We start from the raw sequence: 24005 nt of genomic DNA, 5'->3' as shown, positions 1-24005 counted from the left end.
TTTTGTTTTGCCACTCATGTTTTGTAGTACGATGGTGTGTAATCGTACTGGCTACGAATGTTGGAAATCAACATCCGGACGAGAATCTTAATACTCACTTTCACCATAGGTAGAATAATATTAGATATCATATCAGAGTATAGCTTCGGATGATTCTAACTTACACCTGTAAATTACGAGTTATACTTACGTTATTGAAGAAAACAAAAACCCCGAAGGTCACATTACGTCAGAAAATCAGGTGATTGCATCACGCAACTGCTGCAACACAAGTATGTGGATTGGAATACTTCTTTATCATCCACAAGCCCATCTTCTTCTAAATGTGATGATTTTTCATTTGCACCTTTCGTCGTGCATTGCGCACTTTCCTTCGAATTTCTTCAAACGAGATTTTGTGATGTAATAGTTCACGCCATTCTTAAAGTTGTATCACTTTAGTGTAGCAAGAAAAACATTTTTGTTGGGGTATTCCAAGCCAACTTCCAATACTCGGGCATTTGACAATGAGCTTACATGGCCAGGTGTTCTATGCAGTAGCTGCGGAACTTTAAACCACCCTCAACAAAGAGGTTGATGTTGACCATATGGGGCAGAGGTTCATATTCCCTGAATCGAGAATCTAGATTCGGAGCATTGTTCGAACCGTCATCGTTAGAATCGTAAGGTTCTGAACCTACTCTGATTCAGAAAAAAAGTGCTGCTTTCGAACCATCCGGGCTAGATTACTAAATTGGATCGAGGTTTAACTTTGATATGTCAACTGCATCTGCTGCCTCTTCTTCCTCAGCTGCATCTTCTTCCTTATCTGTGTCTTCATTGTCAACTTCAACCAAAGCGTTCGATGTACCATTGCAAGACCTAATCTTAGGGAGTAAGTCATCAGTTCTTCTATACCCGCAGTGCCTGACAAAAGTTGCATTGAATTGCCACTCGATGTAGGTTGATGCCCCCAATATAAGTGCTTTCGCCCCAATACATCGATTCGCTGAAGTTGAAATCGTACACACTGATTGAATGTCGTGTCCAGTGTCTTGGTTCGGGTTGTGCTCATACGCAACTGATAGTGGTCATCCAAGTTAAATCGGTGCCAGGAATAGAAAAATGTCTACCTATTGATGCTTTGGAAACATCATAATAGGAGCTTTGTAGCAAACCAGTCAACCTATTGCACAACCGTGTAGTAGGACTTTCTGCTTCAGTTTCGGTTCTAACATTAGCCGTAACGGTGGCTAAAGATGGATCAGCTCCATCAACCTCAACAAACTCGACATATAACTCCATTACAATATTTTCGCTTGAGTAGTACGATGATATGACCACTTCCAGCTTGAGCTCACCTTTTACTTCAAATAGCTCATACTTAAAGGGGTCAACCGATGCAAGATATCTACATTACAAGCTCGAAATTCTTCCCTGGCTCGAACCCCCAACTTTCCTCCTGATTCTAGTCTATAGCTCATGTAATTGAATGGTACAGTTGAAAGCCAATTCCACAGACTGGGCTCCTGCAAATACTACCTTAACTTCCGTATTACAGATTTGACCATTGTAGTAAATGACGGATTTCACTCGTCGACTTATTTAAATTTAAAACGAATTGGATATTTAGAACAAAAAAATCTTTAGATGGTTATCCACAGAAATGTAGACGACACTCGCAACTCAACTCTTCAATGTTTGATATGAATTTTTTGTGTGTCTAAGTTCCGAATATTTTGGTACTTTAATAGAAAAGTAAAATAAGGAGAGATAAAATGTGTGCTTCAAAATCCATTTTTGAAGACGCACTTTCGTCGAATAATAATAATGAAACATTCTTCGGTGCTAAAAAATACATGTCACAAATTAAATAATTTCATCAAATACGTGCTTCAGAATATATTCAATGCCTCAAAACGTATATATCTAATTTAAAAAATGACCTATATATCTAATTTAGTCAAAATTTTATGAAGAATCATATTATATTCTTGTCAGAATGATGATCATCAAAGCCCTAGCCTAATATACTCTTTTTATTATTAAAAGTTGTTGTTAAATCATATCATATTTGCCTAGATTGAATTCAAATTATCTGATATTCACTATCTTCATTAGTTAAATGAACAAACAAAAGCGACAAACAAGCATGAAAGCAATCATTTCCTACTCACAATAGCTTCAGTAATAAAAAAAGAAGAAAGCAGTGCAGTGCTAGTGTAAGCTTGCCCTCCATATATTTTGGTATTTCTCCCATTCATATAAACATGTGTATATATGTACACAAATTATATTATATATATAAAAAAATACAACCATTCTGAAGGAAAAACTGTCAGAGGAATAAAATATATTATCTCCAATGAGCAGTGTATATGGCCCAAATTAGCATCTTCAACAGAGAAAGTCCAAATACTTCAAAGAAAAAAAGACCTCCTTAATCTATACACGAACAATGGCAACTTGATTATAAAACTACAACATATCAACGTTTTTCTAAACTCGGGGAGGAGAGCAACTTTATAGTGCCCCCATTAAGTGCTATTAACTAAAATCCCGTTTCCCAATAACTGATAAGAACGAACAATAAAAACAGGGAAATATTCATCCATATTCACCTGACTCACCTCTATAAAAACACTACATTTAGTCTAACTTAGCTACAAATTTTCAAATTGGCCAAGTTTTTACATGCTTAGCATTGTATCAGGTTTCACTGCTCGTACTATAACATCAGCCATGCAACTAAACACGAGTACTATAAAAACCTCGTCCGATGGAGCCTGGCAAGGCGAGAATCCTCTAAACTACACTTTCCCATTATTGATCGTTCAAATCACCTTGGTCCTCTTCACCAGCCGCTTCCTGCCTTTCTTTTCAAACCTCTACATCAGCCTAAAGTCGTTGCCTTAATATATTTGTACATTACAATACCATTTTTTTATTAACTTGTTAGTCCTATTTTGTTAGTCCTATTTTACTTTGATGTTAAATTCGCTGATATGCCATTTTGAAATTACAAAAAAAAAATTCACTTAGAGCCATGTAACAAAAAGAAAACATTAAAATGGACTAATCAATGACAATGTAAAAGTTAAGGTATCAAATTGTAATAGGCCCAATTTGCCCGGGCCCAAAAGCACAAAAAAACCAAAAATAAAATAAATAAAACCAATAGAAATTTAAATTTAAAAGTCCAATTAACAACAGTCCAATAGCAGTCCATTTACAATAGCCAATCAACCCAATAAGGCCCAAATAGTCACTAAACCCAAACACCAGCCCAATGCCCAACCCAAATCAGCCCAAAACACAAAACGACACATGGAAACCCTAACAGCAAGGGTTCCCAGCGCCGCATCAGTGACGTCCCTTCACTCTCCCTCCGCACGTGACGAGCCCTCGTACGCGCACGCCTTCACCTCCGTACCTCCACATCGACTTCTGCCCCCGTACACCTGCAAATGGGACGCAAACAACGCAACAGAAAACAGAAAATTTGTATTTTTTTCATTTTTCATTTTTGTTTTACTTTTTTTTCCGGCATATAAAACAAAAGCCGGAGCCTTTGTAAAGGTAGACGAGGCGGAAATACAAAAAAAGTAAAGCAAAAGCAATCAAAAAAAATTGCAAAAGGTGATTCTTTTTTTTTCTCTTTTCTGTTCGTTTACTGTTGTTGATAGTTCTAAAATAAAAGAGGGGAGGTTCTTACCTTCGTGTAGACGCCGCTGAAGCCTCGTTTGCTCCGCCCAAGTTGGAGTCTGATGAGGTTTCGGGTTTGAAGGCGGCGAAGGACAACGAGAGGACCTAGTTTTTTTTCTAATGGTTTACAAGAATGATCTAAGTATTAGGGATTTTAGGGTTTGGACTTGGTTTATACGGGATATAAGGAACAACACCATTTAGGGCCTGTTTTAATGGCTCTAAAACGGTGCCGTATTGGCACCGACCCGATGACCCGACCCAGAAGCGGCTGAGATCCGCGCGCTGTGGCCTTGGTAGGGTTATTTGCACATCCGGTCCCCCTCCTTCGTGGTGTGTTCATATTAGTTCTTTTTCTTTATTTATGAATTTGCACTTGATTTTGGTTTTGTTTCATTTTGGCCCAGGTTGTACGCCGCGTTTTGGAGGGACGGGATTATTTCCCATTTGGTCCCCTGAGTCATCCGCGTGCTACATTTGGCCACCCCTCCTTTGTTTTATTTTATTTTTATTTTCATTTATTCCCTTCAATTCTATCTTATTTTAATTTAATCCATACTTGTTTGATTTGATGCTCTTGATTTTCATTTTGTTTAAAAATTATTATTCTGTTTTAAATGTATATATGTGTATGTTTAATTTAAATCTAGCATTATTTTAATATTTAAGCTTAAATATTGTTTTAAAGTTTATCATTAGAATTATAAAATATAACATATTATTATTTTTAAATTGCTATTATCTAAATTTACTATACATATATCATTGTAAAATCTTCTTTCCGTTTTGTATGTATTGTTTATTTAAATTAGCATACGTATATATACTTTGAGTTTCTTTTCATGTAATATTTATTTGAAAATTCATTTATACATTATTATTTCCTATAGCATTCATTTCTAATCTTTTGATATACTTCTACATTCATTTTACTTTTTTTGAAAACTTATTACACTTTAATTGTGTTATTTCGCTTAGCTCTTCGTCTAAAATCGACGATTAACCCATTTAGTTGTTGCATGTTAATATTGGTATTTGTACGATGTGTTTTAGATATTATTGCCCTCGTATGTATTATGTTATTCATTAGTATTTGTTGGTTATTGATGATTATTAGTATATATTTTAGTTTATTAATTATCGCTCCGTGTTGTACATTAACATCCCATCGCTTTCTAATCTTAAGTACTTGGTTTCATTAAAGCACTAAAACTATTTTGTGCAAAGATTTTCAAAATAACGCAATACTCGAAATTTGGAATCCTCGAGAGAATTGAGCCCTAATGTATTGGGTTCAATTTTTATCGTCGAATCTAAATAATCGAAAATTTTCTTTAATCAAAACACATAAATAAAAACTCATTCTCGGGAATTCGATACGTCGTATCCTAATGTATTAGATGTGACATGTCATTTTCTCGAAATGAAGATTTAAAAAATAATAAGGGTCATATTCAATGCTAGGAATTTTGAGAAATTGTGCCCTAACGTATTGAGTTTCAAATTTTTTCATTTGACTTAAAGCAATTGAATATCCTTTTTAACTTCACAGCAAGGGTTTTAAAAATCAAAAGACAAGCTTATTCTGGAGGACTAAAAATGTCGCGTCCTAATGTATTGGGCGTGACATTTTATTACTCTGAGTCGAGAAGGTCTTCAGCATTCGCCTCGATTTATCTGAGCATCTTCTATAAAATTAACATTAACAAAAAAGGGAAGAATCGTATTTTAAAATCTTTTTAAATTCTCGATACTAAGACATTAAATAATCAATTCGGTACCAATTTTGGGCGTTACGGGTGTTAACCCTTCCTCATGCGTAACCGACTCCCGAACCTATTTTCTCAAAATTCGTAGACCTAAAATCGTTTTCAAGGTGATCCGATCACACCACTTTAAAGGGTCGGTGGCGACTCCTAATTGGCGTTTTTAAGTCGACAACTAAAAGTTTGTTTTTTTCAAAAAAAGTGGTTTCGACAGCTTGGGGACTCCACTGGGGACATTAGAGAGTCAAGCCGTAAAACTGATTGCTTTTTGTTTTATCGTCAAAATTGAAAATTCGATTTGAAAAATTACGATCCTTTCTTTGCATTTGATTGTATGATTATTGTGAACTGGGTTTTATAATTTGGCATCATATTGCATGAAGACTGTTTAGTCTTACCCTTTTAAGTGGGAGTGGGAAACTAGTCCTTCGTGAGGTTTTCACCTGTGTGCAAAATAGTGGACCGCTTCCAGGATACATCCGTACCTATGTCTTCGTGAGATTTTTATCTCCGTGCAGCCATAGGGAAATGTGTTCCCCTGAACCAAAATCACTCCGTAGGAGCGTATAATGGGTGAGGATCTAGGAATCTGCTGGTTCGGGTACCTCAACTCTAGATCCAAACTGCATATAGAAAACCTTAGGAGCCCGCCCTTGTTCGTATTGCGGAAACCCTAGCGGTTACCCAAATAGGTGTTTGATGCCTTTTTTTTTACTTACTTGAAGTGGTGTATTTATGTTGCGCTAACTTATGGTGTTTTTGCTATGTTTGCATGTCATTTCATATTCAAAAGAGTGTCAATTCAAGTTCGATTACTAAATTAGAAAGCTTGGCATGGAGAACGGATTTCTTGATAAAGTAGAGGACTACTGTTGTCCGTATGTGGTCAGAGACAACACAATTAGAGAAAGGATATAGTCTAGCCGGGGAATACACGTCAGAATTGTGGAACTACACCCGTATCAGCGTAACGCAAAATAGCCTTCATGAATTAAAGGCAATATGGGATCATTGGAATGACGAAACTAAGCAATTGTTCAACTTTAGTTATGGGGATTTGCCGTATTTGCTCGACATTAAAGTAGATGAACATCTGTTTCGGGCCTTTGCTCAGTATTGGAACACTGCATATAGTTGTTTTACCTTTGGAAGGGTTGATTTAGTACCCACTATAGAAGAATATACAGCTTTGCTTCGTTGCCCGAAGATCCAAGTTGATAAAGTCTACTCTAGAGCCGTTAATATCCCAAACTTTGTGAAAAAGTTGATGAACATCACCAGAATGAGTGAGCAGTGGGTCACAGCACGGATCAAGTAGAAGGGGGAAAGCAAATGCATCCCTTGGAAAAGCCTGCAAGAGCTGATTTTGGCGCACCCTGATGCGAGGAAAAAGGTCGACGTCTTTGCTTTGAGCATTTATGGGATAGTAATTTTTCCTACGGCACTAGGGCACGTAGATGAAGCAACCTCAGATCTCTTTGACCGACTTGATAAGAGGGTTACCCCAATTCCAGAAATTCTGGCAGAAACCCTCAGGTCACTGAATGCATGTCGAAGAACAGGTGAAGGCAGATTCATCGAATGTGTGCAACTTCTACTTGCATGGTTCCACAACCATTTTTGGAAAATTGATAAGGTTTCGTATCGAGTCTTCTCTGAAAGTTATTCGCCACTGAAAGAGATAGCAGATACGCTAAGGAGGGACGACATCTCGGAAGAGAAATGGATGGCCATTTTTCAGGATCTTCATGAGGAGGATATCGAGTAGAGAGCCCTGTGGTTACTTCCGGATGAGATCTTGTACCGATGTGGTAATTTTGATTGGGTCCCGCTACTTGGAATCTGGGGAGCTGTTGGTTATGCTCCATTGATGGTGCTAAGACAGTATAGGTCAAGGCAGTTTATACCGATAACCCAAGGTTTAGCTGAGTTTAAATTCTCGTATAAAGACAATGGCTATAAAAAGAAGATTTAAGAGGTAACCAGTGTGTGGGACCAAACTCGTCGGATGAAGAGATTAGCCGTAGGCCCAACAACGACTCCTAAATGAATGGTGGGTTAGAAGAATCAATGATAATATCCCAAGGCCAAGTCAAGGAGATCGTCAGTCGATAGAAGAACATTTGCGAGTTGTCCCCTCTGAATTGGAAATTATAAAGCAAGATTTTGAGAAGAAGAATGCAGAGCTTCAAAAGAAGATCGAGCAGTTAGAGGAGGAAAAGATGCACCTAGGGTTAGATGTGGATGTTCAAAAGTTAGAGACAGAGAAATTAAGAAAAGGTAAGAACAAAGCCGAGGAAGATCTTGACAGTTTGAAGACAGATTATAAGAAGTTGAGGCTATTAATAAGAACTGTTGGGCTAGGGAAAACTTCAGAATAGTGGCGCCAAGAGATTCGGGAAGAAAAGGTCAAGACTGATGGATGGGAAAAGAAATTCCGAGAGGTTCAGGCACAAAATGGAGCGTTGGAGAAAATTTTGTCAGAGAACCAAAAGGAAAAATGTGAACTAAAAGATAGAGTGGCTGAGTTAGAGAGATCCCTTCATCGGTATCAAAGTCAAAATTCTGCGATGGAATTGAGAGCGATTTTGAGCAAGATTGAAGAAATGAAAGAAAGGGTAGAAGAGTTGGAATTGGCATTGCGAAATTGTGAGATCCGGATTGAGTACCTGAAAGCCAATGAAAGTCGGAAGAGCGAGCAACTTTACCATCTTTAGAATCAAATAGAAAACAGAGATCGTATTATGGGAGAAGTTGTAGTTCAAATTCAGGAGGTAGCTGATCACCTGCAGACTCTGGCGGTACAAACCGACACGCTGAGCGTAAAGTATGAGCTGGAATCAAGTCGGGGACAAGAATTAGCTTCGTTACTGAGGAAAATTAAAATTCTGAGCACTAGGGCAAAACCATATATGTAATCTGTTTTATGTAAAGAACTTTGTTTTCTAGTAAAGTTTTCTAAATGAAATTGAATTAGAATCGACGCCTTCTTGCATTCATGCATTGCATTACATTGCATCATATGCATTAAAGTCTACCGAAAGACCCCAATTGGTTAAAATCATTACAGTTAACTTGGAAACCGATAAAAGCTCACCAATTAAGCATCAATACGGTACTCATTGGAAAACTAAGGAAATGGACCAAAGATTAGAGAAACTGGAGAAAATGCAAAAGGATATGCAAGAACAGTTACAAGTACAAATGCAAGAGCGACTAGATAAAATCCAAGAAGACGTGATGGAAAAATTGATCAAGGCTCAAAAAGATGCAATGGCTGAATTGACCCATCTACTGACGGGAGGAGTAGATAAAGGAAAGGGCCCTATGGCTGATCATGGAGAAGGTAGTGAGGATCCGTTATATCCTCTGGGTTTCACTCCACCAAATGTACGAACCCAAACTGAAATATACCCAAAAGGACCGTCTGTCACAATTAGGCCGCAACAATTACAAACTGGTGTCACAATCCCCACAATTTTCCAGGGACGATCGAGTTTAAGCCCGGGAGAGAACCCAATCAATCCTATTATTCCAGATTTTGATGAAACAACTGAAGAAGGAAAGGCGAACGCGGAATTGCCAAAACACTGGGAAGATAGGTATAGCTGGTTGGAGGAAAAATTCAAAACCTTGGAAAGCGCTTATAGTAATTCGGGAATTGACGCTAAAGATCTAAGCTTAGTCCCAGATTTAGTACTTCCTCCCAAATTCAAGATGCCTGAATTTGAAAAATACAATGGAACTAGCTGCCCCAAAGCCCACATCACCATGTTCTGTAGAAGAATGACTGGCTACGTTAATAACGATCAGCTGTTAATCCACTATTTTCAAGACAGTTTAGTAGGGGCAGCGTCTAAATGGTACAATCAATTGAGCCGTACCAAAATAGGTTCATGGAGGGACGGACCTAGCACAAGTATTTATGAAACAGTACAGTTATGTAACAGATATGACCCCCGATAGAATTATACTACAAAATATGGAGAAGAAATCGGGTGAGAGTTTTAGGCAGTACACACAAAGATGGAGGGAAGTTGCTATCCAAGTCCAACCACCGCTCCTAGAAAGGGAAACTACGATGCTCTTTATCAATACCTTAAAGGCCCCATTTATCACGCACATGCTGGGAAGTGCAACAAGAAGCTTCTCAGATATAGTAATGAATGGCGAAATGATTGAGAATGCCATAAGAAATGGGAAAATAGAAACAGGAGAGAGTAACAAAAGACCAGCCTCGAGAAGGAAAGAAAATGAGGTAAACAACGTGAATGCGTACAACAAGTCGGTTACAGTGAACTAGCCAAGAAAGGTGGTTGCTAGTCAACAAGGTTCAGCAAGACAAGAATCTGGCGTAAGACAAGGTACTGAGAAGCCCCAGTTCACACCAATTCCGATGTCATACAAGGAGCTGTATCAGAAGTTGTTCAATGCACACGTTGTCTCTCCCTTTTACTTAAGCCTTTTGCAACCCCCGTATCCCAAATGGTATGATACGAACGCACAATGTGATTACCATGTGGGAATTACAGGGCATTCAATAAAGAATTGCACGGCTTTCAAGAAGGTAGTTGAGAGACTCATTAGCATGGGTGTTGTCAAATTTGACGACTCACCTAACGTAGAAAATTTATTACCTAATCATACCGATAATGGGGTGAATATGACGAGCGAAAGTAAGGGGGAAGAAGTCAAGAATGACATTGCTAAAGTAAAAACTCCGTTGAAATGGGTTTGGAGAGAGATGGCGAAGAGAGGGCTAGTTATTTCAGATTTTGAAGAAAGGTATGAGATTGAAAATTATTGTGAATTTGACCGTGAAGTAGGACATGAGATTCAAGAATGTGAGGGATTCAGGGCTCTGGTCCAAAACATGATGGATAACAAAGAGATGAGGTTTTATGAAGAAGTGGAGGGTAGAAAAAATATTTGCGCATTAGAGTCGGCGACGAAGACTCCGAAAATGAATCATCCTGTGGTCATCATTTCATGCCCTCGGAGCAATGAGTCTAGGGTTCAGATAACACTAAAAATTGTAATCCAGAAACCATCAAATTTCCCATATAAGGATAGCAAAATGGTACCGTGAAATTATGGGTGCAATGTGACAATCTTGGGAAGAGAAGCAGAGAGAAATCAGGAAATAGGTTTTTATACGTGCAATGGGAAGCGATATGACGCTCAGGCAGAATAGTCAAGAGAAGAGAATTGAAAGAAAGAGCAGAGGAAAGAGAAGGCAGTGGAAGTTGAGCCATTGGTTAATGAACCAATACAAGAAGAGGAGGCAAAGGAGTTTTTGAAGTTTTTGGAACACAACAAATACAACGTTGTGGAACAACTGCACAAACAGTCAGACCGTATTTCTATATTAGCTTTGCTCTTAAGTTCAGAAGTACATCGAAATGCACTATTGAAAGTACTAAATAAAACCTATGTGGCTAATGATATTTCAGTAAACAAGCTGGATCGGTTGGTCAACAATATAAGTGCTGACAATTTTGTCTTCTTCAGTGATGACGAAATACCATCGGGAGGAAGGGGTTCTACTAAAGCCCTGCATGTTACTACCCGATGCAAAGGGTACACACTCCCGGGGGTCTTGGTTGATAACGGATCTGCACTGAACATATTACCTTTATCTACTTTTAGTCAGTTACCGGTGGACAGTTCACACATGAAAGCGTGCCAGAGCATAGTAAGGGTATTTGATGGAACGGAAAAAAAGGTTATGGGGAGAATTGAGGTACCGTTAAGGATTGGCCCAGTTACTTATGAGGTGGACTTCTTGGTAATGGATATTAGGCCTTCCTACAACTGTTTATTGGGAAGACCATAGATACACTCAACCGAGGCAGTACCTTTATCGCTTCATCAGAAGGTGAATTTAGTATCAGAGGGTCGGTTGATAACAATAAATGCGGAGGAAGATATCATCGCAACAGTAACTGGTGATGCACCTTACGTAGAAATTGACGATGAGGTAGTGGAATGATCTTTTCGGTCATTAGAATTTGTGAACGCGATGTTTATTGCTGAAGGAAGCAGAATTCTGGTACCGAAAATATCCAGGATCACAGAGATGGGGTTGCGATTGATGATTATAAGAGGAGCTTCACCCGTGAAAGGATTGGGAAAATATCTTCAAGGAAAGATTGAAGCACCGATGCTGAAGGTAAAGTTTAATAGTTTTGGCTTAGGATACAAGCCAGACATGAAGCAAAAGAAGAAAGAAGTATAGAAAAGACAAGAGAGAAGAATGGCACGTTTGAGCGGATATGAAGTTAAGTGGGAACCTTTAACCTTTCCCCACAGATCTACATCTTTTGTGTCGGGTGGGTTTATTCACCCAGAGCGAGGAGTGTCTAGAAGCGAAGGCATTGAAGAAATGTTGGAAAATGTTCATATCAACGCTATAGAAACAACGGAGAAAAATGCCCTGTTTGAGATCTGCCCTTATGAACCTAGGAGCGAGCTAAACAATTGGACTGCGGAAGAAATCCCTGTAGTCTTTAGGGCTTATTCAGAGTAATGCTTAGAACATTCTTGTTATTTTAGCCTGGAAATGATAGGAAATCCTTTGTGAAAAAAGCTTGAGCTTGAATATCATTATTCTAATGAAATACATCTTTACATTCATTACGAGCAATTATTCTTTTTCTTTTCATGCAAGTAAATATTTTCCATTTGATTGATTGTCTTCCAAATAATTCTTTCAGTTGTAACCTTATTGTACAAATAATTATTCATAAATTCTTGGTATATTCTTTGATATATTCCCTCATAGGTCCTCAGATGTCAATAACATGAGTGACGCTACTTCAAACACGGAGCCTCTTTTTGAGCAAGACATGTGTTTAGAGAGATCTCATGACTTTGAAAATGACGAAGACTGTGGTATATCTCCGAACCTGTCGAGAATGGTAGAACAAGAGGATAAGCAGATCCTACCTTATAAGGAATTATTAGAAATCATGAGCCTAGAGGAAGGAAAGGAGGTGAAAATTGGAACTGAAATCACCGCAAAAACAAAACAAGACCTCATTAAATTACTCCGAGAGTTTAAAAATGTTTTCGCGTGGTCATACCAAGATATGCCCGGGCTAAGTACTAGCATTGTGGTACATCGTCTGCCCATAAAAGAAAATTGTAAACCAGTGCAGCAGAAGCTCAGGAGGATGAGACCTGATGTTGTGCTAAAATTAAAAGAAAAAGTCAAAAGGCAGTTCAATGCTAGTTTCTTACAATAGATCAAATATTCAGATTGGGTAGCAAACATCGTCCCTATTCCCAAGAAAGATGGAAAGGTACGAATGTGCGTGGACTACAGGGACTTGAACAAAGCTAGTCTAAAATAAAATTTTTCGTTGCCTCATATTGATACTTTGGTAGGTAATACGGCAGGCTACTCATTATTTTCTTTCATGGATGGCTTTTTGGGATACAATCAAATAAAGATGCACCCCGAAAATATGGGGAAAACAACATTCATTACCTTATAGGGAACATTTTGTTACAAAGTAATGCCCTTCGGATTAAAGAATGCGGGGGCAACGTATCAAAGAGCTATGGTGACTTTGTTTTATGACATGATGCATAAGGAGGTCGAAGTCTATGTTGATGATATGATTGCAAAGTCTAGAACTGAAGAAGAGCATGTTCAAGTCTTAAAAAGATTATTTTTGAGATTGAGGAAATTTCAGCTCAAGATTAACCCAGCAAAATACATGTTTGGAGCCAGATCAGAGAAGTTATTAGGCTTCATAGTTAGTAGAATGGGGATTGAGGTTGACCCAGACAAAGTGAAGGCAATCCGAGACCTACCTCCTCCGTGCACTCAGAAAGAAGTCCGAAGTTTCCTAGGAAGATTGAATTACATTGATCGATTCATTTCGCAATTGACTGAGAAATGTGATCCAGTATTCAGTCTTTTGAAGAAGCATAACCTGGGTGATTGAGATGAGGAATGTCAGGAGGCTTTTGATAAGATAAAGCAATATTTGGCTAATACTCACGTACTATCACCGCCAAGTCCGGATAGGCCATTAATATTGTATCTAACGGTGTTTGAGAATTCCATGGGATGTGTATTGGGCCAACACGATGAAACAGGAAAGAAAGAAAGGGCAATATACTATCTCAGCAAGAAATTCACTGGTTGTGAAATGAGATACTCGTCAATTAAGAAATTGTGTTGTGCTTTAATCTGGACAACACGAAGATTAAGGCAGTACATGTTGTATCATACGACTTGGCTGATTTCAAAGTTGGATCCTTTAAAATATATGATGGAATCAACTGCTTTAAACGGGAGAATGGCTAGATGGCAGATCCTGCTCTCTAAATTTGACATAGTATATGTAAGTCAGAAGGCCGTAAAGGGGAGTGCAATAGCTGATTTCCTGGCTAGTAGAGCCTTGAAGGACTATGAGCCTTTAAACTTCGATTTTCCAAACGAGGATTTGATGTATGTGGCAAACACTGAAGAAAATCCTCAAAGGGATCACGTGTGGAGGTTAAATTTCGATTGAGCTTCGAATGCTATGGGTAATAGAATTGGGGCAGTCTTGGTATCCCCGAGTGGAGATCATTACCCTGTGGCTAGCAAGTTGGACTTTGATTGCACAAATAATATGGCAGAATATGAAGCATGTATTATGGGCATTCATGCAACCATTGAACGGAACATCAAAATGCTAAAAGTGTATGGAGATTTCGCATTGGTAATATACCAACTCAAAGGGGAATGGGAAACTAGAGACCTTAAGTCAATCAGTTATAGAAAGCTGGTCCTTGAATTGGTTGATGAGTTTAACGATATCACCTTCTGTTATCTCCCACGGGAGGAAAACCAAATGGCTGATGCATTGGCTACTCTGGCTTCGTTGATTCATGTGAAAAGATTTGAGGTAATGAGGCCTATTCAGATGAGTATCTATGAAACTCCAGCTCATTGCTACAGTATTGAGGAGGAGGGAAAAGATGATCATCTTTGGTATTAGAGTATCCTACAGTATGTGAAGAATCGAGAGTACCCCAGGCAAGCAACAGAGAACGACAAGAGAACTCTAAGAAGAATAGCCATTGAATATGTCTTAGATGGGGAAGTGCTATACAAAAGAGGGAAAGATCAAGTACTGTTAAGATGCGTGGAAGCCAAGAAAATTTTGGAGGAAGTTCATGAGGGTATCTGTGGGACGCACGCCAATGGTTGCACCAAGGCCAGACAAATCATGAGATTTGGATACTATTGGTCCACTATGGAAGGGGATTGTAATAATTATGCCAGGAAATGCCATAAATGTCAGATTTATGGAGACAAGATGCATGCACCCCCTTCACCACTTCACGTCATGACCTTTCCATGGTCGTTTTCCATGTGGGGAATGGAAGTCATTGGGCCGATATCACCAAAGGCTTCTAATGGGCATCGTTTCATCTTCGTAGTCATTGATTACTTTACCAAATGGGTAAAAGCTGCTTCATACACAAATGTCACGAAGTCGGCAGTTAGCAAGTTCTTGAAAAAAGAGATCATTTGTCGATATGGAATACCTGAGAGAATCATATCCGATAATGCGTTGAATTTGAACAACAACACAATAGCGGTGGTTTGTAGCCAATTTAAAATAAAAAATCATAACTCGTCACCGTATCATCCAAAAATGAATGGTGCAGTGGAGGCGGCCAATAAGAACATTAAAAGAATTGTGGGGAAAATGACTGAAACTTACAAGTATTGGCATGAAAAGTTATCATTTACTCTCCTTGCCTATCGAACATCTGTTAGAACTTCTACTGGGGCAACACCTTTTTCTCTAGTTTATGGAATGGATGCAGTATTACCCATTGAAGTTGAGATCCCTTCTCTACGGGTGTTATCTGAACTCCAGTTGGATGAAGCTGAATGGGTCCAATCTCGATATGACCAGTTGAACCTAATAGAAGAAAAGAGGTTAAGAGCCATTCACCATGGGCAAATGTACCAGAAACGAATGATGCGAGCCTATAATAGAAAGGTTCGCCTCAGAGAATTTCGTGAATGAGACTTGGTGCTAAAAAAGATTCTTCCTATGCAAAAAGACTTTAGGGGAAAATGGATGCCAAATTGGGAAGGTCCTTATGTTGTAAAGAAGGCCTTCTCTGGTGGAGCTTTGATCCTAAGTGAGATGGATGGTAAAAGTTTTCCAAACCCCGTAAACGCAGATTCCGTCAAGAAATACTTCACTTAAAAGAAAAGGGAACCAAAGTGAAAACCCGCAAAGGGCGCTTTGCTTCCTAAAAAAAAGGGATTTGGAGAGGCCAAGGTGAAAACCCGCAAAGGGCGCCTTGAGACCTAAGGGGATTTGAGTCGAAAACTCGAAAAGGGCAGCTCAAATATTGATCGAAATGGGGCATGAGGTGATCGGTACAGCTAAATTTTTGGGACATATGATGATCTTGCTATACCTGAATCTATAAGAAAGGGTATGCGACATCTTGGAGCATTGACAAAATACTACTGATCTCCTAAACACATGTCAAACTTAGAATGGTCTTCAAAAAGTTTGTACAGAAAAATTCAAGCTGCGATAACTGGGGCACCTAGTTCTTATTTTATTTTTATGTGTATTCTTGAAAATACCTTTTTTCTTTTTGCTAAGATACATATTCTCAATCAACTTCTTTGTTATTCTTCTTTTGCTATCTTCGATATTTTATCTCTTGCGAGCTATGCTCAGAACCAACTTTTATCCATTGTTATGATCTTTCAGCAAACCTGTTCCATTGGAATAATGATTAATAGACTAATAAAAATTTTTACAAAAGAAGGTTTGCATATTACTCTGAAAAGTCTCTAAATAATGCAATAACCTGAAACATGACTATTGTTTAGAACGAACCAGGATTAAAGGTCAGAAATCTAAAAAAGGGAAGTCTGAATTAAAACAATCCCTTTTGGATTTTATTCAGAAAACATAAATTGAACAAGATGTCAGCAATAATCGTGATTTCTTCGCACACAAATATTTGATGTGGCACTTTAAGAATGGTATAAAAACCAAAGAATTACGTTTGGTATCCTTCAAATTGCGATGGGAAAGGGTTGAAAAGCCAGATCTCCTCATTTTTTAGTCACATCTTGAGAATGAAGATACAACGTTTGCATCCCGGTGGATTAAACTTGGAAGTTTACAGTGGGGGCAATTTAATTAAGTGTTCCATTGAAGGCACCAGCCAGAAAGGAAGGTGTTAAAGCACGGTCGTCACAAAAGCCTTAATAGATTTTGAGTAATACAGCAGCATCTTGCATTCATGCAAACAACATTCACATGTCTAGTTAGGAGCATTTGATTCATTTAGATCATACCATCCTAATCCTTAGGCATAATTAAGTTTATCAAAAGTTTATGTTCCTTAAAGAACAAATCAATGAGTAAGCAGGTCTTATCTCCCCGAAGTTACAGTGGGACAGATCGAAGATGGCGAATCTCATCTCCCTGAGGTTGCAGTGGAGCAGATTGAAGCCGATAATCCTATCTCCCTGAAGTTGTAGTGGAGCGGATTAAAGTAGTAGATCTTATCTCTTTGAAGTTGCAGTAGAGTGGATCGCATCAAATCTTATTTCCCTGAGGTTGCAACGAAGCAGACTGAGTAAGCAGGTCTTATCCCCCTGAAGTTGCAGTGGGACAAATCGAGGATGACAAATCTTATTTCCCTGAGGTTGCAGTGGGGTAGATTAAAGCCGATAATCCTATCTCCCTGAAGTTGTAGTGGAACGGATTAAAGCAATAGATCCTATCTCCCTGAAGTTGCAGTGGAGCGGATCAAAATGATGGATCTCATCCCTCTGAAGTTGCAGAAGAGTAGATCACATCAGAATTATATTTAAAGCTTCAGCAGAACAAGTTGAAGCTACAAGTATTATCTCCCTGAAGTTGCAGTGGAGCAGACCAAGTATAGCGAATTTCGTTCTTTGAAAAACTACAAGTTACAAATCCTATCTCCCTGACGTTGTAGTGGAGTGGATCGAAGCACCAATTCCTATACCTCTGAAGATGCAGTAGGTTGGAATGGGGCTACGTGAAGAAGAAGAGCGCCAAAGTCTAGTACGACCGGACAAATTTGGCCTTTTTTAAGTCTTTACTTCATTCCCGTTACACGACAACGAGCAAAGTGGGGCAGTTATAATAGGCTCAATTTGCCCGGGCCCAAAAGCACAAAAAAACTAAAAATAAAATAAATAAAACCAATAGAATTTTAAAATTAAAAGTCCAATTAACAACAGTCCAATAGCAGTCCATTTACAATAGCCAATCGACCCAATAAGGCCCAAATAGTCACTAAACCCAAACACCAGCCCAATGCCCAACCCAAATCAGCCCAAAACACAAAACGACACATGGAAACCCTAACAGCAAGGGTTTTCAACGCCGCATTAGTGACGTCCCTTCACTCTCCCTCCGCACGTGACGAGCCCTCGTACGCGCACGCCTTCGCCTCCGTACCTCCACGTCGACTTCTGCCCTTATACACCTACAAATGGGACGCAAACAATGCAACAGAAAACAAAAAAAAATGTATTTTTTTTATTTTTGATTTTTGTTTTACTTTTTTTCCGGCATATAAAACAAAAGTCGGAGCCTTTGTAAAGGTAGACGAAGCGGAAATACAAAAAAAGTAGAGCAAAAGCAATCAAAAAAATTTGCAAAAGGTGATTCTTTTTTTTCTCTTTTCTGTTCGTTTACTGTTGTTGATAGTTCTAAAATAAAAGAGGAGAGGTTCTTACCTTCGTGTAGACGCCGCTGAAGCCTCGTTTGCTCCGCCCAAATCGGAGTCTGATGAGGTTTTGGGTTTGAAGGCGGCGAAGGACAACGAGAGGACCTAGTTTTTTTCTGATGGTTTAAAAGAATGATCTAAATATTAGGAATTTTAGGGTTTGGACTTGGTTTGTACGGGACATAAGGAACGGCACCGTTTAGGGCCTGTTTCAATGGCTCTAAAACAGTGCCGTATTGGCACCGACCCGATGACCCGACCCAGAAGAGGCTAAGATCCGTACGCTGTGGCCTTGGTAGGGTTATTTGCGCATCCGATCCCCCTCCTTCGTGGCGTGTTCATATTAGTTCTTTTTCTTTATTTATGAATTTCACACTTGATTTTGGTTTTGTTTCATTTTGGCCTAGGTTGTACGCCGCGTTTTGGAGGGAAGGGATTATTTTCCATTTGGTCCCCTGAGTCATCCGCGTGCTACATTTGGCCACCCCCCTCCTTTGTTTTCTTTTATTCTTATTTTAATTTAATCCATACTTGTTTGATTTGATGCTCTTGATTTTCATTTTGTTTAAAAATTATTATTCTGTTTTAAATGTATATATGTGTATGTTTAATTTAAATCTAGCATTATTTTAATATTTAAGCTTAAATATTGTTTTAAAGTTTATCATTAGAATTATAAAATATAACATATTATTATTTTTAAATTGCTATTATCTAAATTTACTATACATATATCATTATAAAATCTTCTTTCCGTTTTGTATGTATTGTTTATTTAAATTAGCATACGTATATATACTTTGAGTTTCTTTTCATGTAATATTTATTTGAAAATTCATTTATACATTATTATTTCCTATAGCATTCATTTCTAATCTTTTGATATACTTCTACATTCATTTTACTTTTTTTGAAAACTTGTTACACTTTAATTGTGTCATTTCGCTTAGCTCTTCGTCTAAAATCGACGATTAACCCATTTAGTTGTTGCATGTTAATATTGGTATTTGTACGATGTGTGTTAGATATTATTTCCCTCATATGTATTATGTTATTCATTAGTATTTGTTGGTTATTGATGATTATTAGTATATATTTTAGTTTATTAATTATCGCTCCGTGTTGTACATTAACATCCCATCGCTTTCTAATCTTGAGTACTTGGTTTCATTAAAGCACTAAAACTATTTTGTACAAAGATTTTCAAAATAACGCAATACTCGAAATTTGGAATCCTCGAGAGAATTGAGCCCTAATGTATTGGGTTCCAATTTTTATCGTCGAATCTAAATAATCGAAAATTTTCTTTAATCAAAACACATAAATAAAAACTCATTCTCGGGAATTCGATACGTCGTATCCTAATGTATTGGATGTGACATGTCGTTTTCTCGAAATGAGATTTAAAAAATAATAAGGGCCATATTCAATGCTAGGAATTTTGAGAAATTGTGCCCTAACGTATTGGGCTTCAAATTTTTTTATTTGACTTAAAGCAATTGAATATCCTTTTTAACTTCACAGCAAGGGTTTTGAAAATCAAAAGACAAGCTTATTCTCGAAGACTAAAAATGCCGCGTCCTAATGTATTGGGCGTGACATTTTATTACTCTGAGACGAGAAGGTCTTCAGCATTCGCCTCGATTTATCCGAGCATCTTCTATAAAATTAACATTAACAAAAAAGGGAAGGATCGTATTTTAAAATCTTTTTAAATTCTCGATACTAAGACATTAAACAATCAATTCGGTACCAATTTTGGGCTACGAGGGTGTTAACCCTTCCTCATGCGTAACCGACTCCCGAACCTGTTTTCTCAAAATTCGTAGACCTAAAATCGTTTTCAAGGTGATCCGGTCACACCACTTGTCGGTGGCGACTCCAAATTGGCGTTTTTAAGTCGACAACTAAAAGTTTGTTTTTTTTCAAAAAAAGTGGTTTCGACACAAATTATATAAAAAAGTTAAAAGTATATAGATTAAATCTTAAATTTGAGTGTAGCACATAGATCAAAATTGAAATTTGCTCATTGTTATATAATATTAAATTTGATCTTAACATAGGGACCAAAATTAAAATTTTTCCATTTTTTATATGATGCAAAAAAAAAAAGAGAGAGAGGGAGAAAAAGGTGACCCACATGTAGCTGAGGGTAAACATAGGGATTAGGATTTAAATTTTACCATTTTTCTTTATAATGTAAAAAGAAAACAAAAGAGAAAGGTGGCCACGTGTAAACTAAAGGTCCAAACAAACACGTTCCTTTTATGTACGGGTATATAAATAACATTACGATCTCACAAATCTAGTATTGGTATTAAAATCACCCGTTCTTAATGGCACCTCCTGTTGAGATGGACTATTTGCCTCAAATGCAAATGAATGCTAAACGAAAAGCCATGTTGCCAACAGGATGGCTCAGGTATTCCAAGGAACCGAGTTCTGGCTTGTAGCATGCAACTATGTCTTAGCTTAAGAGCACATATGGCGTAGGCTACAATGGCAAAGATGAAAGCCATTTTTAATAAAGGAAATCATAGCAACTTAGATCATAATATTTATCATAGAACAATGTCTTAAAAGTTTAAAAACATGAATAATACCCCACCCCCCCCCCCGAAAAAAAAAATCACAGTAACTACTGAAGATTGGTAAAAATCAATTATAACAAAAGGGATGAAAAAATAAATATATAGTCGGTACATATCAAAAGCAATTTTGAATTTCATTTCACAAATAATGTTTTTACTTACAACCAATCCTCTTCCCAATTTGGGCAAATTTAGCATTTTCTGTCCACAGCTTTACAAATATAAACTACTTTCAAACATGAAGATTACGTAAGAAATTACATTAGTAAAATCTTTTGAAAGATAAGAGCAAAACAGAAGAAAAAAAAAACAGGTAAAAGAGTTGCTAAAGATACACTAACTTCACGAAAAGCATTCCCCTTCATTTGGAGATCTAATTCACCAACAATTTTCTTAGCAGCTCTATTAAGTTATATCCAAACCCCGTATGCATTGTCCGAATAAAAATCAATTGTGCGCTTGTGACCCTTTGTTGGTAATTAATATAACTATAACATAATTCAAGTTCAACCTGACTACACACCAAACAATTTCATTTATGTATTAGAACGCATATAGAAACTAATAATCTAATACTATATAGGAAATGCGAATGAGGATATATATGAGAAATTAACCTTAAAGAAAGCCTCCACCCGACCATGTGACATCTGATTTTCCATTGTCACCAACAGCTCTTTTATTAGATGTGCCATTATAGAAATTATCATATCCATCATCCTTGGCTTCGTCCCAACCAGCCCAAGCATCATTGCTATGAGAAGTAGTCACCTCTGTAGTACCTTCCTTCCTGTTGTCTTTGGTGTCCCAGTCATCCCAAGAACTTGAGGTACGAGAGTTAGAATTCCCACCAGAGGAGGATTGTCCTCCAGAAGTAGAATTCCATCCTTTATTCCCCTGGTTAGAGCCCTGATGATGTCCATTCTTCTCACTTTCATTTTGCGGCCAGTTATCATTTTTCCAGTTCATGCCATCTTTTGCGTACTCCTCGACCTTTTGTGAAGCTAATGCCATGACTCCTTTCACGATCCCCCATGTTCTATGGCCAATCTCAGTTGTCTTTGCAGTGACAACGCTGACAGTTTCGTTAACCTTGGTATCATAGCCACCCTCTTTAACCTGCAAAAAGAATAGGTGCATCATGCCCCAGCATATGTAACTCCAAATCCCCATACCATATTTTTATAAATAGAAATACGAGGAAACAAATCCATCATGTTATACTATAACATCAGCAGCTTAGCCAAATGAAATGCCAAAAAAACAGCAGCATGTTTTTGAACATTTAAAAGGGCACAGAAAAAAAAAAGAAACGAAAACTAGTAGCTAAGTAATCAACTGAAAAGTAGGTTAAATGGAGTGAAAGTTATTTTCCTATTTCGTTTGGAGTTTGGAAGATTCGCATGCGAACATAGATAATACAGATTCAACAGCAGAGAATATGTCATAAGTAAATATAAAATGTCAACTTGAAAAACCGTCGTAATAGAACTCAAAATCCAAATTCAAAAAGACAAAAATATAATAAAAAAAATACCTTGGAGGTGAACTCCTTCGTTCCTGCTTGGACAACACTTGCAGCAGATTGGGCTGCGGATGCAGCTACTGATGATAACATCCCAATCCCCTGCACCAAAGACAAATTCAACGAATAACAAATAAGTATCTATTATCATAAAAAGAAATCACCAATTTCATAAAAAATTATAAAGAAATAATTTTTTAACCTGAGATACAACGGAGAGCACATCCCCCTGAGAATCATCATTCCTCTGGGTAGGCATAGGACTCGATCCAAACCCAACATATTTCCCTCCTTGAGAAGGTGGTAGCCCTTCAGGCCTAGATTCATTCTCTGCCATCTTCCTCGCAAAAAAGCTCTCCTTGTTAGCCGCCGAAGCCTCCAAATCGGATTTCGTGTATATATCCTCCGTGGACCTCGACCTCATCGGAGCACCTCCATGTTTATTCCCTCCTCTAAAATCAGTCGCCGATTGGTTCCTCCTCATATCATTCGAAGATCTAAAAGAATCGTCATTATCCCAACTATCCCACCCTTCATTATTATTTGCATAATTACTGCCCCTGCTACCTCCACCGCTCAACGGAGGCTTTCTACTACCAGAACCTCCGTTGAGAGTCTCGTTCAGAACAGGTGGATCCCGCCATGGGCGGCCCTCAGCTAGGGCTTGGATACGATCGCGATAAATACTGGCAGCATTAGAATTATATTTGGTAACGATATCCGTTTCTTTCGGAATCCCGTATTGAGCCAAAAAAGCATTGAGATCCTCGTTACCGCCCGATTCCATTTTCTTGATTTGTATCTCGGACCATGAATCCATGGTAACGGATCGGACGAATGAAATGTGGACACCTAAGCCACGGTGTTTCCCGGAACATTCTAAGCACATGAAAATACCGTAGGAAACCGAAGCCCATTGGGGATTCTTTTGGTTGCAATCGACGCAAGTTCTGTTACCTGGCTGCGATTGGAGGTCGCGTAACCGTCTCGTTGCCGCCATTTTTGAATCCGATCTAAATCGGATTCGGTGAAAAAAAAAGAATTAGATCGAAAAAGAATTCAGAGAAATGGGTCTATAAAACAAAATCTAGGAAAATGGTCTAAAAAGAGAAAAAAAATGAGAAAAAAAATAACAAAAAATAATAATGGGAGGCTAAAATTTATTGGGGAGGAAGGACATCAGCGACACCGTTAAAACATATTTTAGGGGGGAAAGGTTGAGATTGACTGGTGGTGTGGTGTCCTCTTTGTTGTTGAAATACGCGATTTTTTTTTTGGGTTATTATTTAAAAACTATAATTAATCCCAAAATATTTTAATTAGTTAAAAATAAATAATACAATGTAAAATTAAATTTATCATAATTATTTATTCATATTTTATGTATTATATTTTCTATGAATTTTTAGAAATATTTTAAATCTTATTGTTTAATTTATTTATTTTATTTGTAATAGGTAAATATATTTTGGGATAAATCTCTATACATGAATTATGGTTTAATGTGTAATTGTATACATGAATTTTGATTTTGTATAATTTTATTCATGAAATTTTGATTTGATCCAATTTTTTGTAAATTATTAACACAATTATTAATATAATATCTTTTATGTTTATATATTGCATACATAAATAATTATATTTATCCAATATAAAAAAAAGTGATGTATTTATTTCTTT

The 24005-nt window shown here is 37.6% G+C and overlaps 2 protein-coding genes across 4 annotated transcripts; one reads left to right on the top strand and one right to left on the bottom strand.

The window, feature by feature from the left end:
• Positions 1 to 14140: 14140 nt before the first annotated feature.
• LOC107898175 (uncharacterized) lies at positions 14141 to 14449 on the top strand. The gene has a single exon (XM_016823714.1). The coding sequence runs from the start codon at positions 14141 to 14143 to the stop codon at positions 14447 to 14449; it is 309 nt and encodes a 102-aa protein (XP_016679203.1).
• Positions 14450 to 20371: 5922 nt separating this feature from the next.
• LOC107899297 (probable ADP-ribosylation factor GTPase-activating protein AGD6) lies at positions 20372 to 23582 on the bottom strand. Of its 3 annotated transcripts, none has more exons than XM_016824973.2 (4): positions 22525 to 23546; positions 22335 to 22424; positions 21415 to 21916; positions 20372 to 20700 (listed from the first exon to the last, which is right to left on the bottom strand). In XM_016824973.2, exons 1-3 carry the CDS (start codon positions 23320 to 23322, stop codon positions 21416 to 21418), a joined length of 1389 nt encoding a protein of 462 aa, XP_016680462.1. In that variant the 5' UTR covers positions 23323 to 23546; the 3' UTR covers positions 20372 to 20700; position 21415. The 3 variants fall into 3 exon arrangements, with proteins under 3 accessions (XP_016680462.1, XP_016680460.1, XP_016680461.1); XM_016824971.2 differs by lacking the exon at positions 20372 to 20700 and adding an exon at positions 20913 to 21312 and having other exon boundaries at positions 22525 to 23582; XM_016824972.2 differs by lacking the exon at positions 20372 to 20700 and adding an exon at positions 20913 to 21308.
• Positions 23583 to 24005: the final 423 nt, after the last annotated feature.

This window comes from Gossypium hirsutum, chromosome D04 (genome assembly GCF_007990345.1).
Source record: "Gossypium hirsutum isolate 1008001.06 chromosome D04, Gossypium_hirsutum_v2.1, whole genome shotgun sequence".
NCBI classification, from domain to species: domain Eukaryota; kingdom Viridiplantae; phylum Streptophyta; class Magnoliopsida; order Malvales; family Malvaceae; genus Gossypium; species Gossypium hirsutum.
The sequence above is the reverse complement of the archived record's forward strand: the minus strand, read 5'-3'. Positions and strand labels throughout refer to the sequence as shown.

Bases quoted from the DNA above. Each gene is read 5' to 3' on its own strand.
- LOC107898175 (XM_016823714.1), top strand. From the start codon at position 14,141: ATGCTAAAAGTGTATGGAGATTTCGCATTGGTAATATACCAACTCAAA.
- LOC107899297 (XM_016824971.2), bottom strand. From the start codon at position 23,322: ATGGCGGCAACGAGACGGTTACGCGACCTCCAATCGCAGCCAGGTAAC. The intron at 22,425-22,524 runs GTTAAAAAATTA...TCTTTGGTGCAG, and splicing joins TGCTCTCCGTTGTATCTCAG to GGGATTGGGATGTTATCATC. The intron at 21,917-22,334 runs GTATTTTTTTTA...TTCTTTTTGCAG, and splicing joins CGAAGGAGTTCACCTCCAAG to GTTAAAGAGGGTGGCTATGA.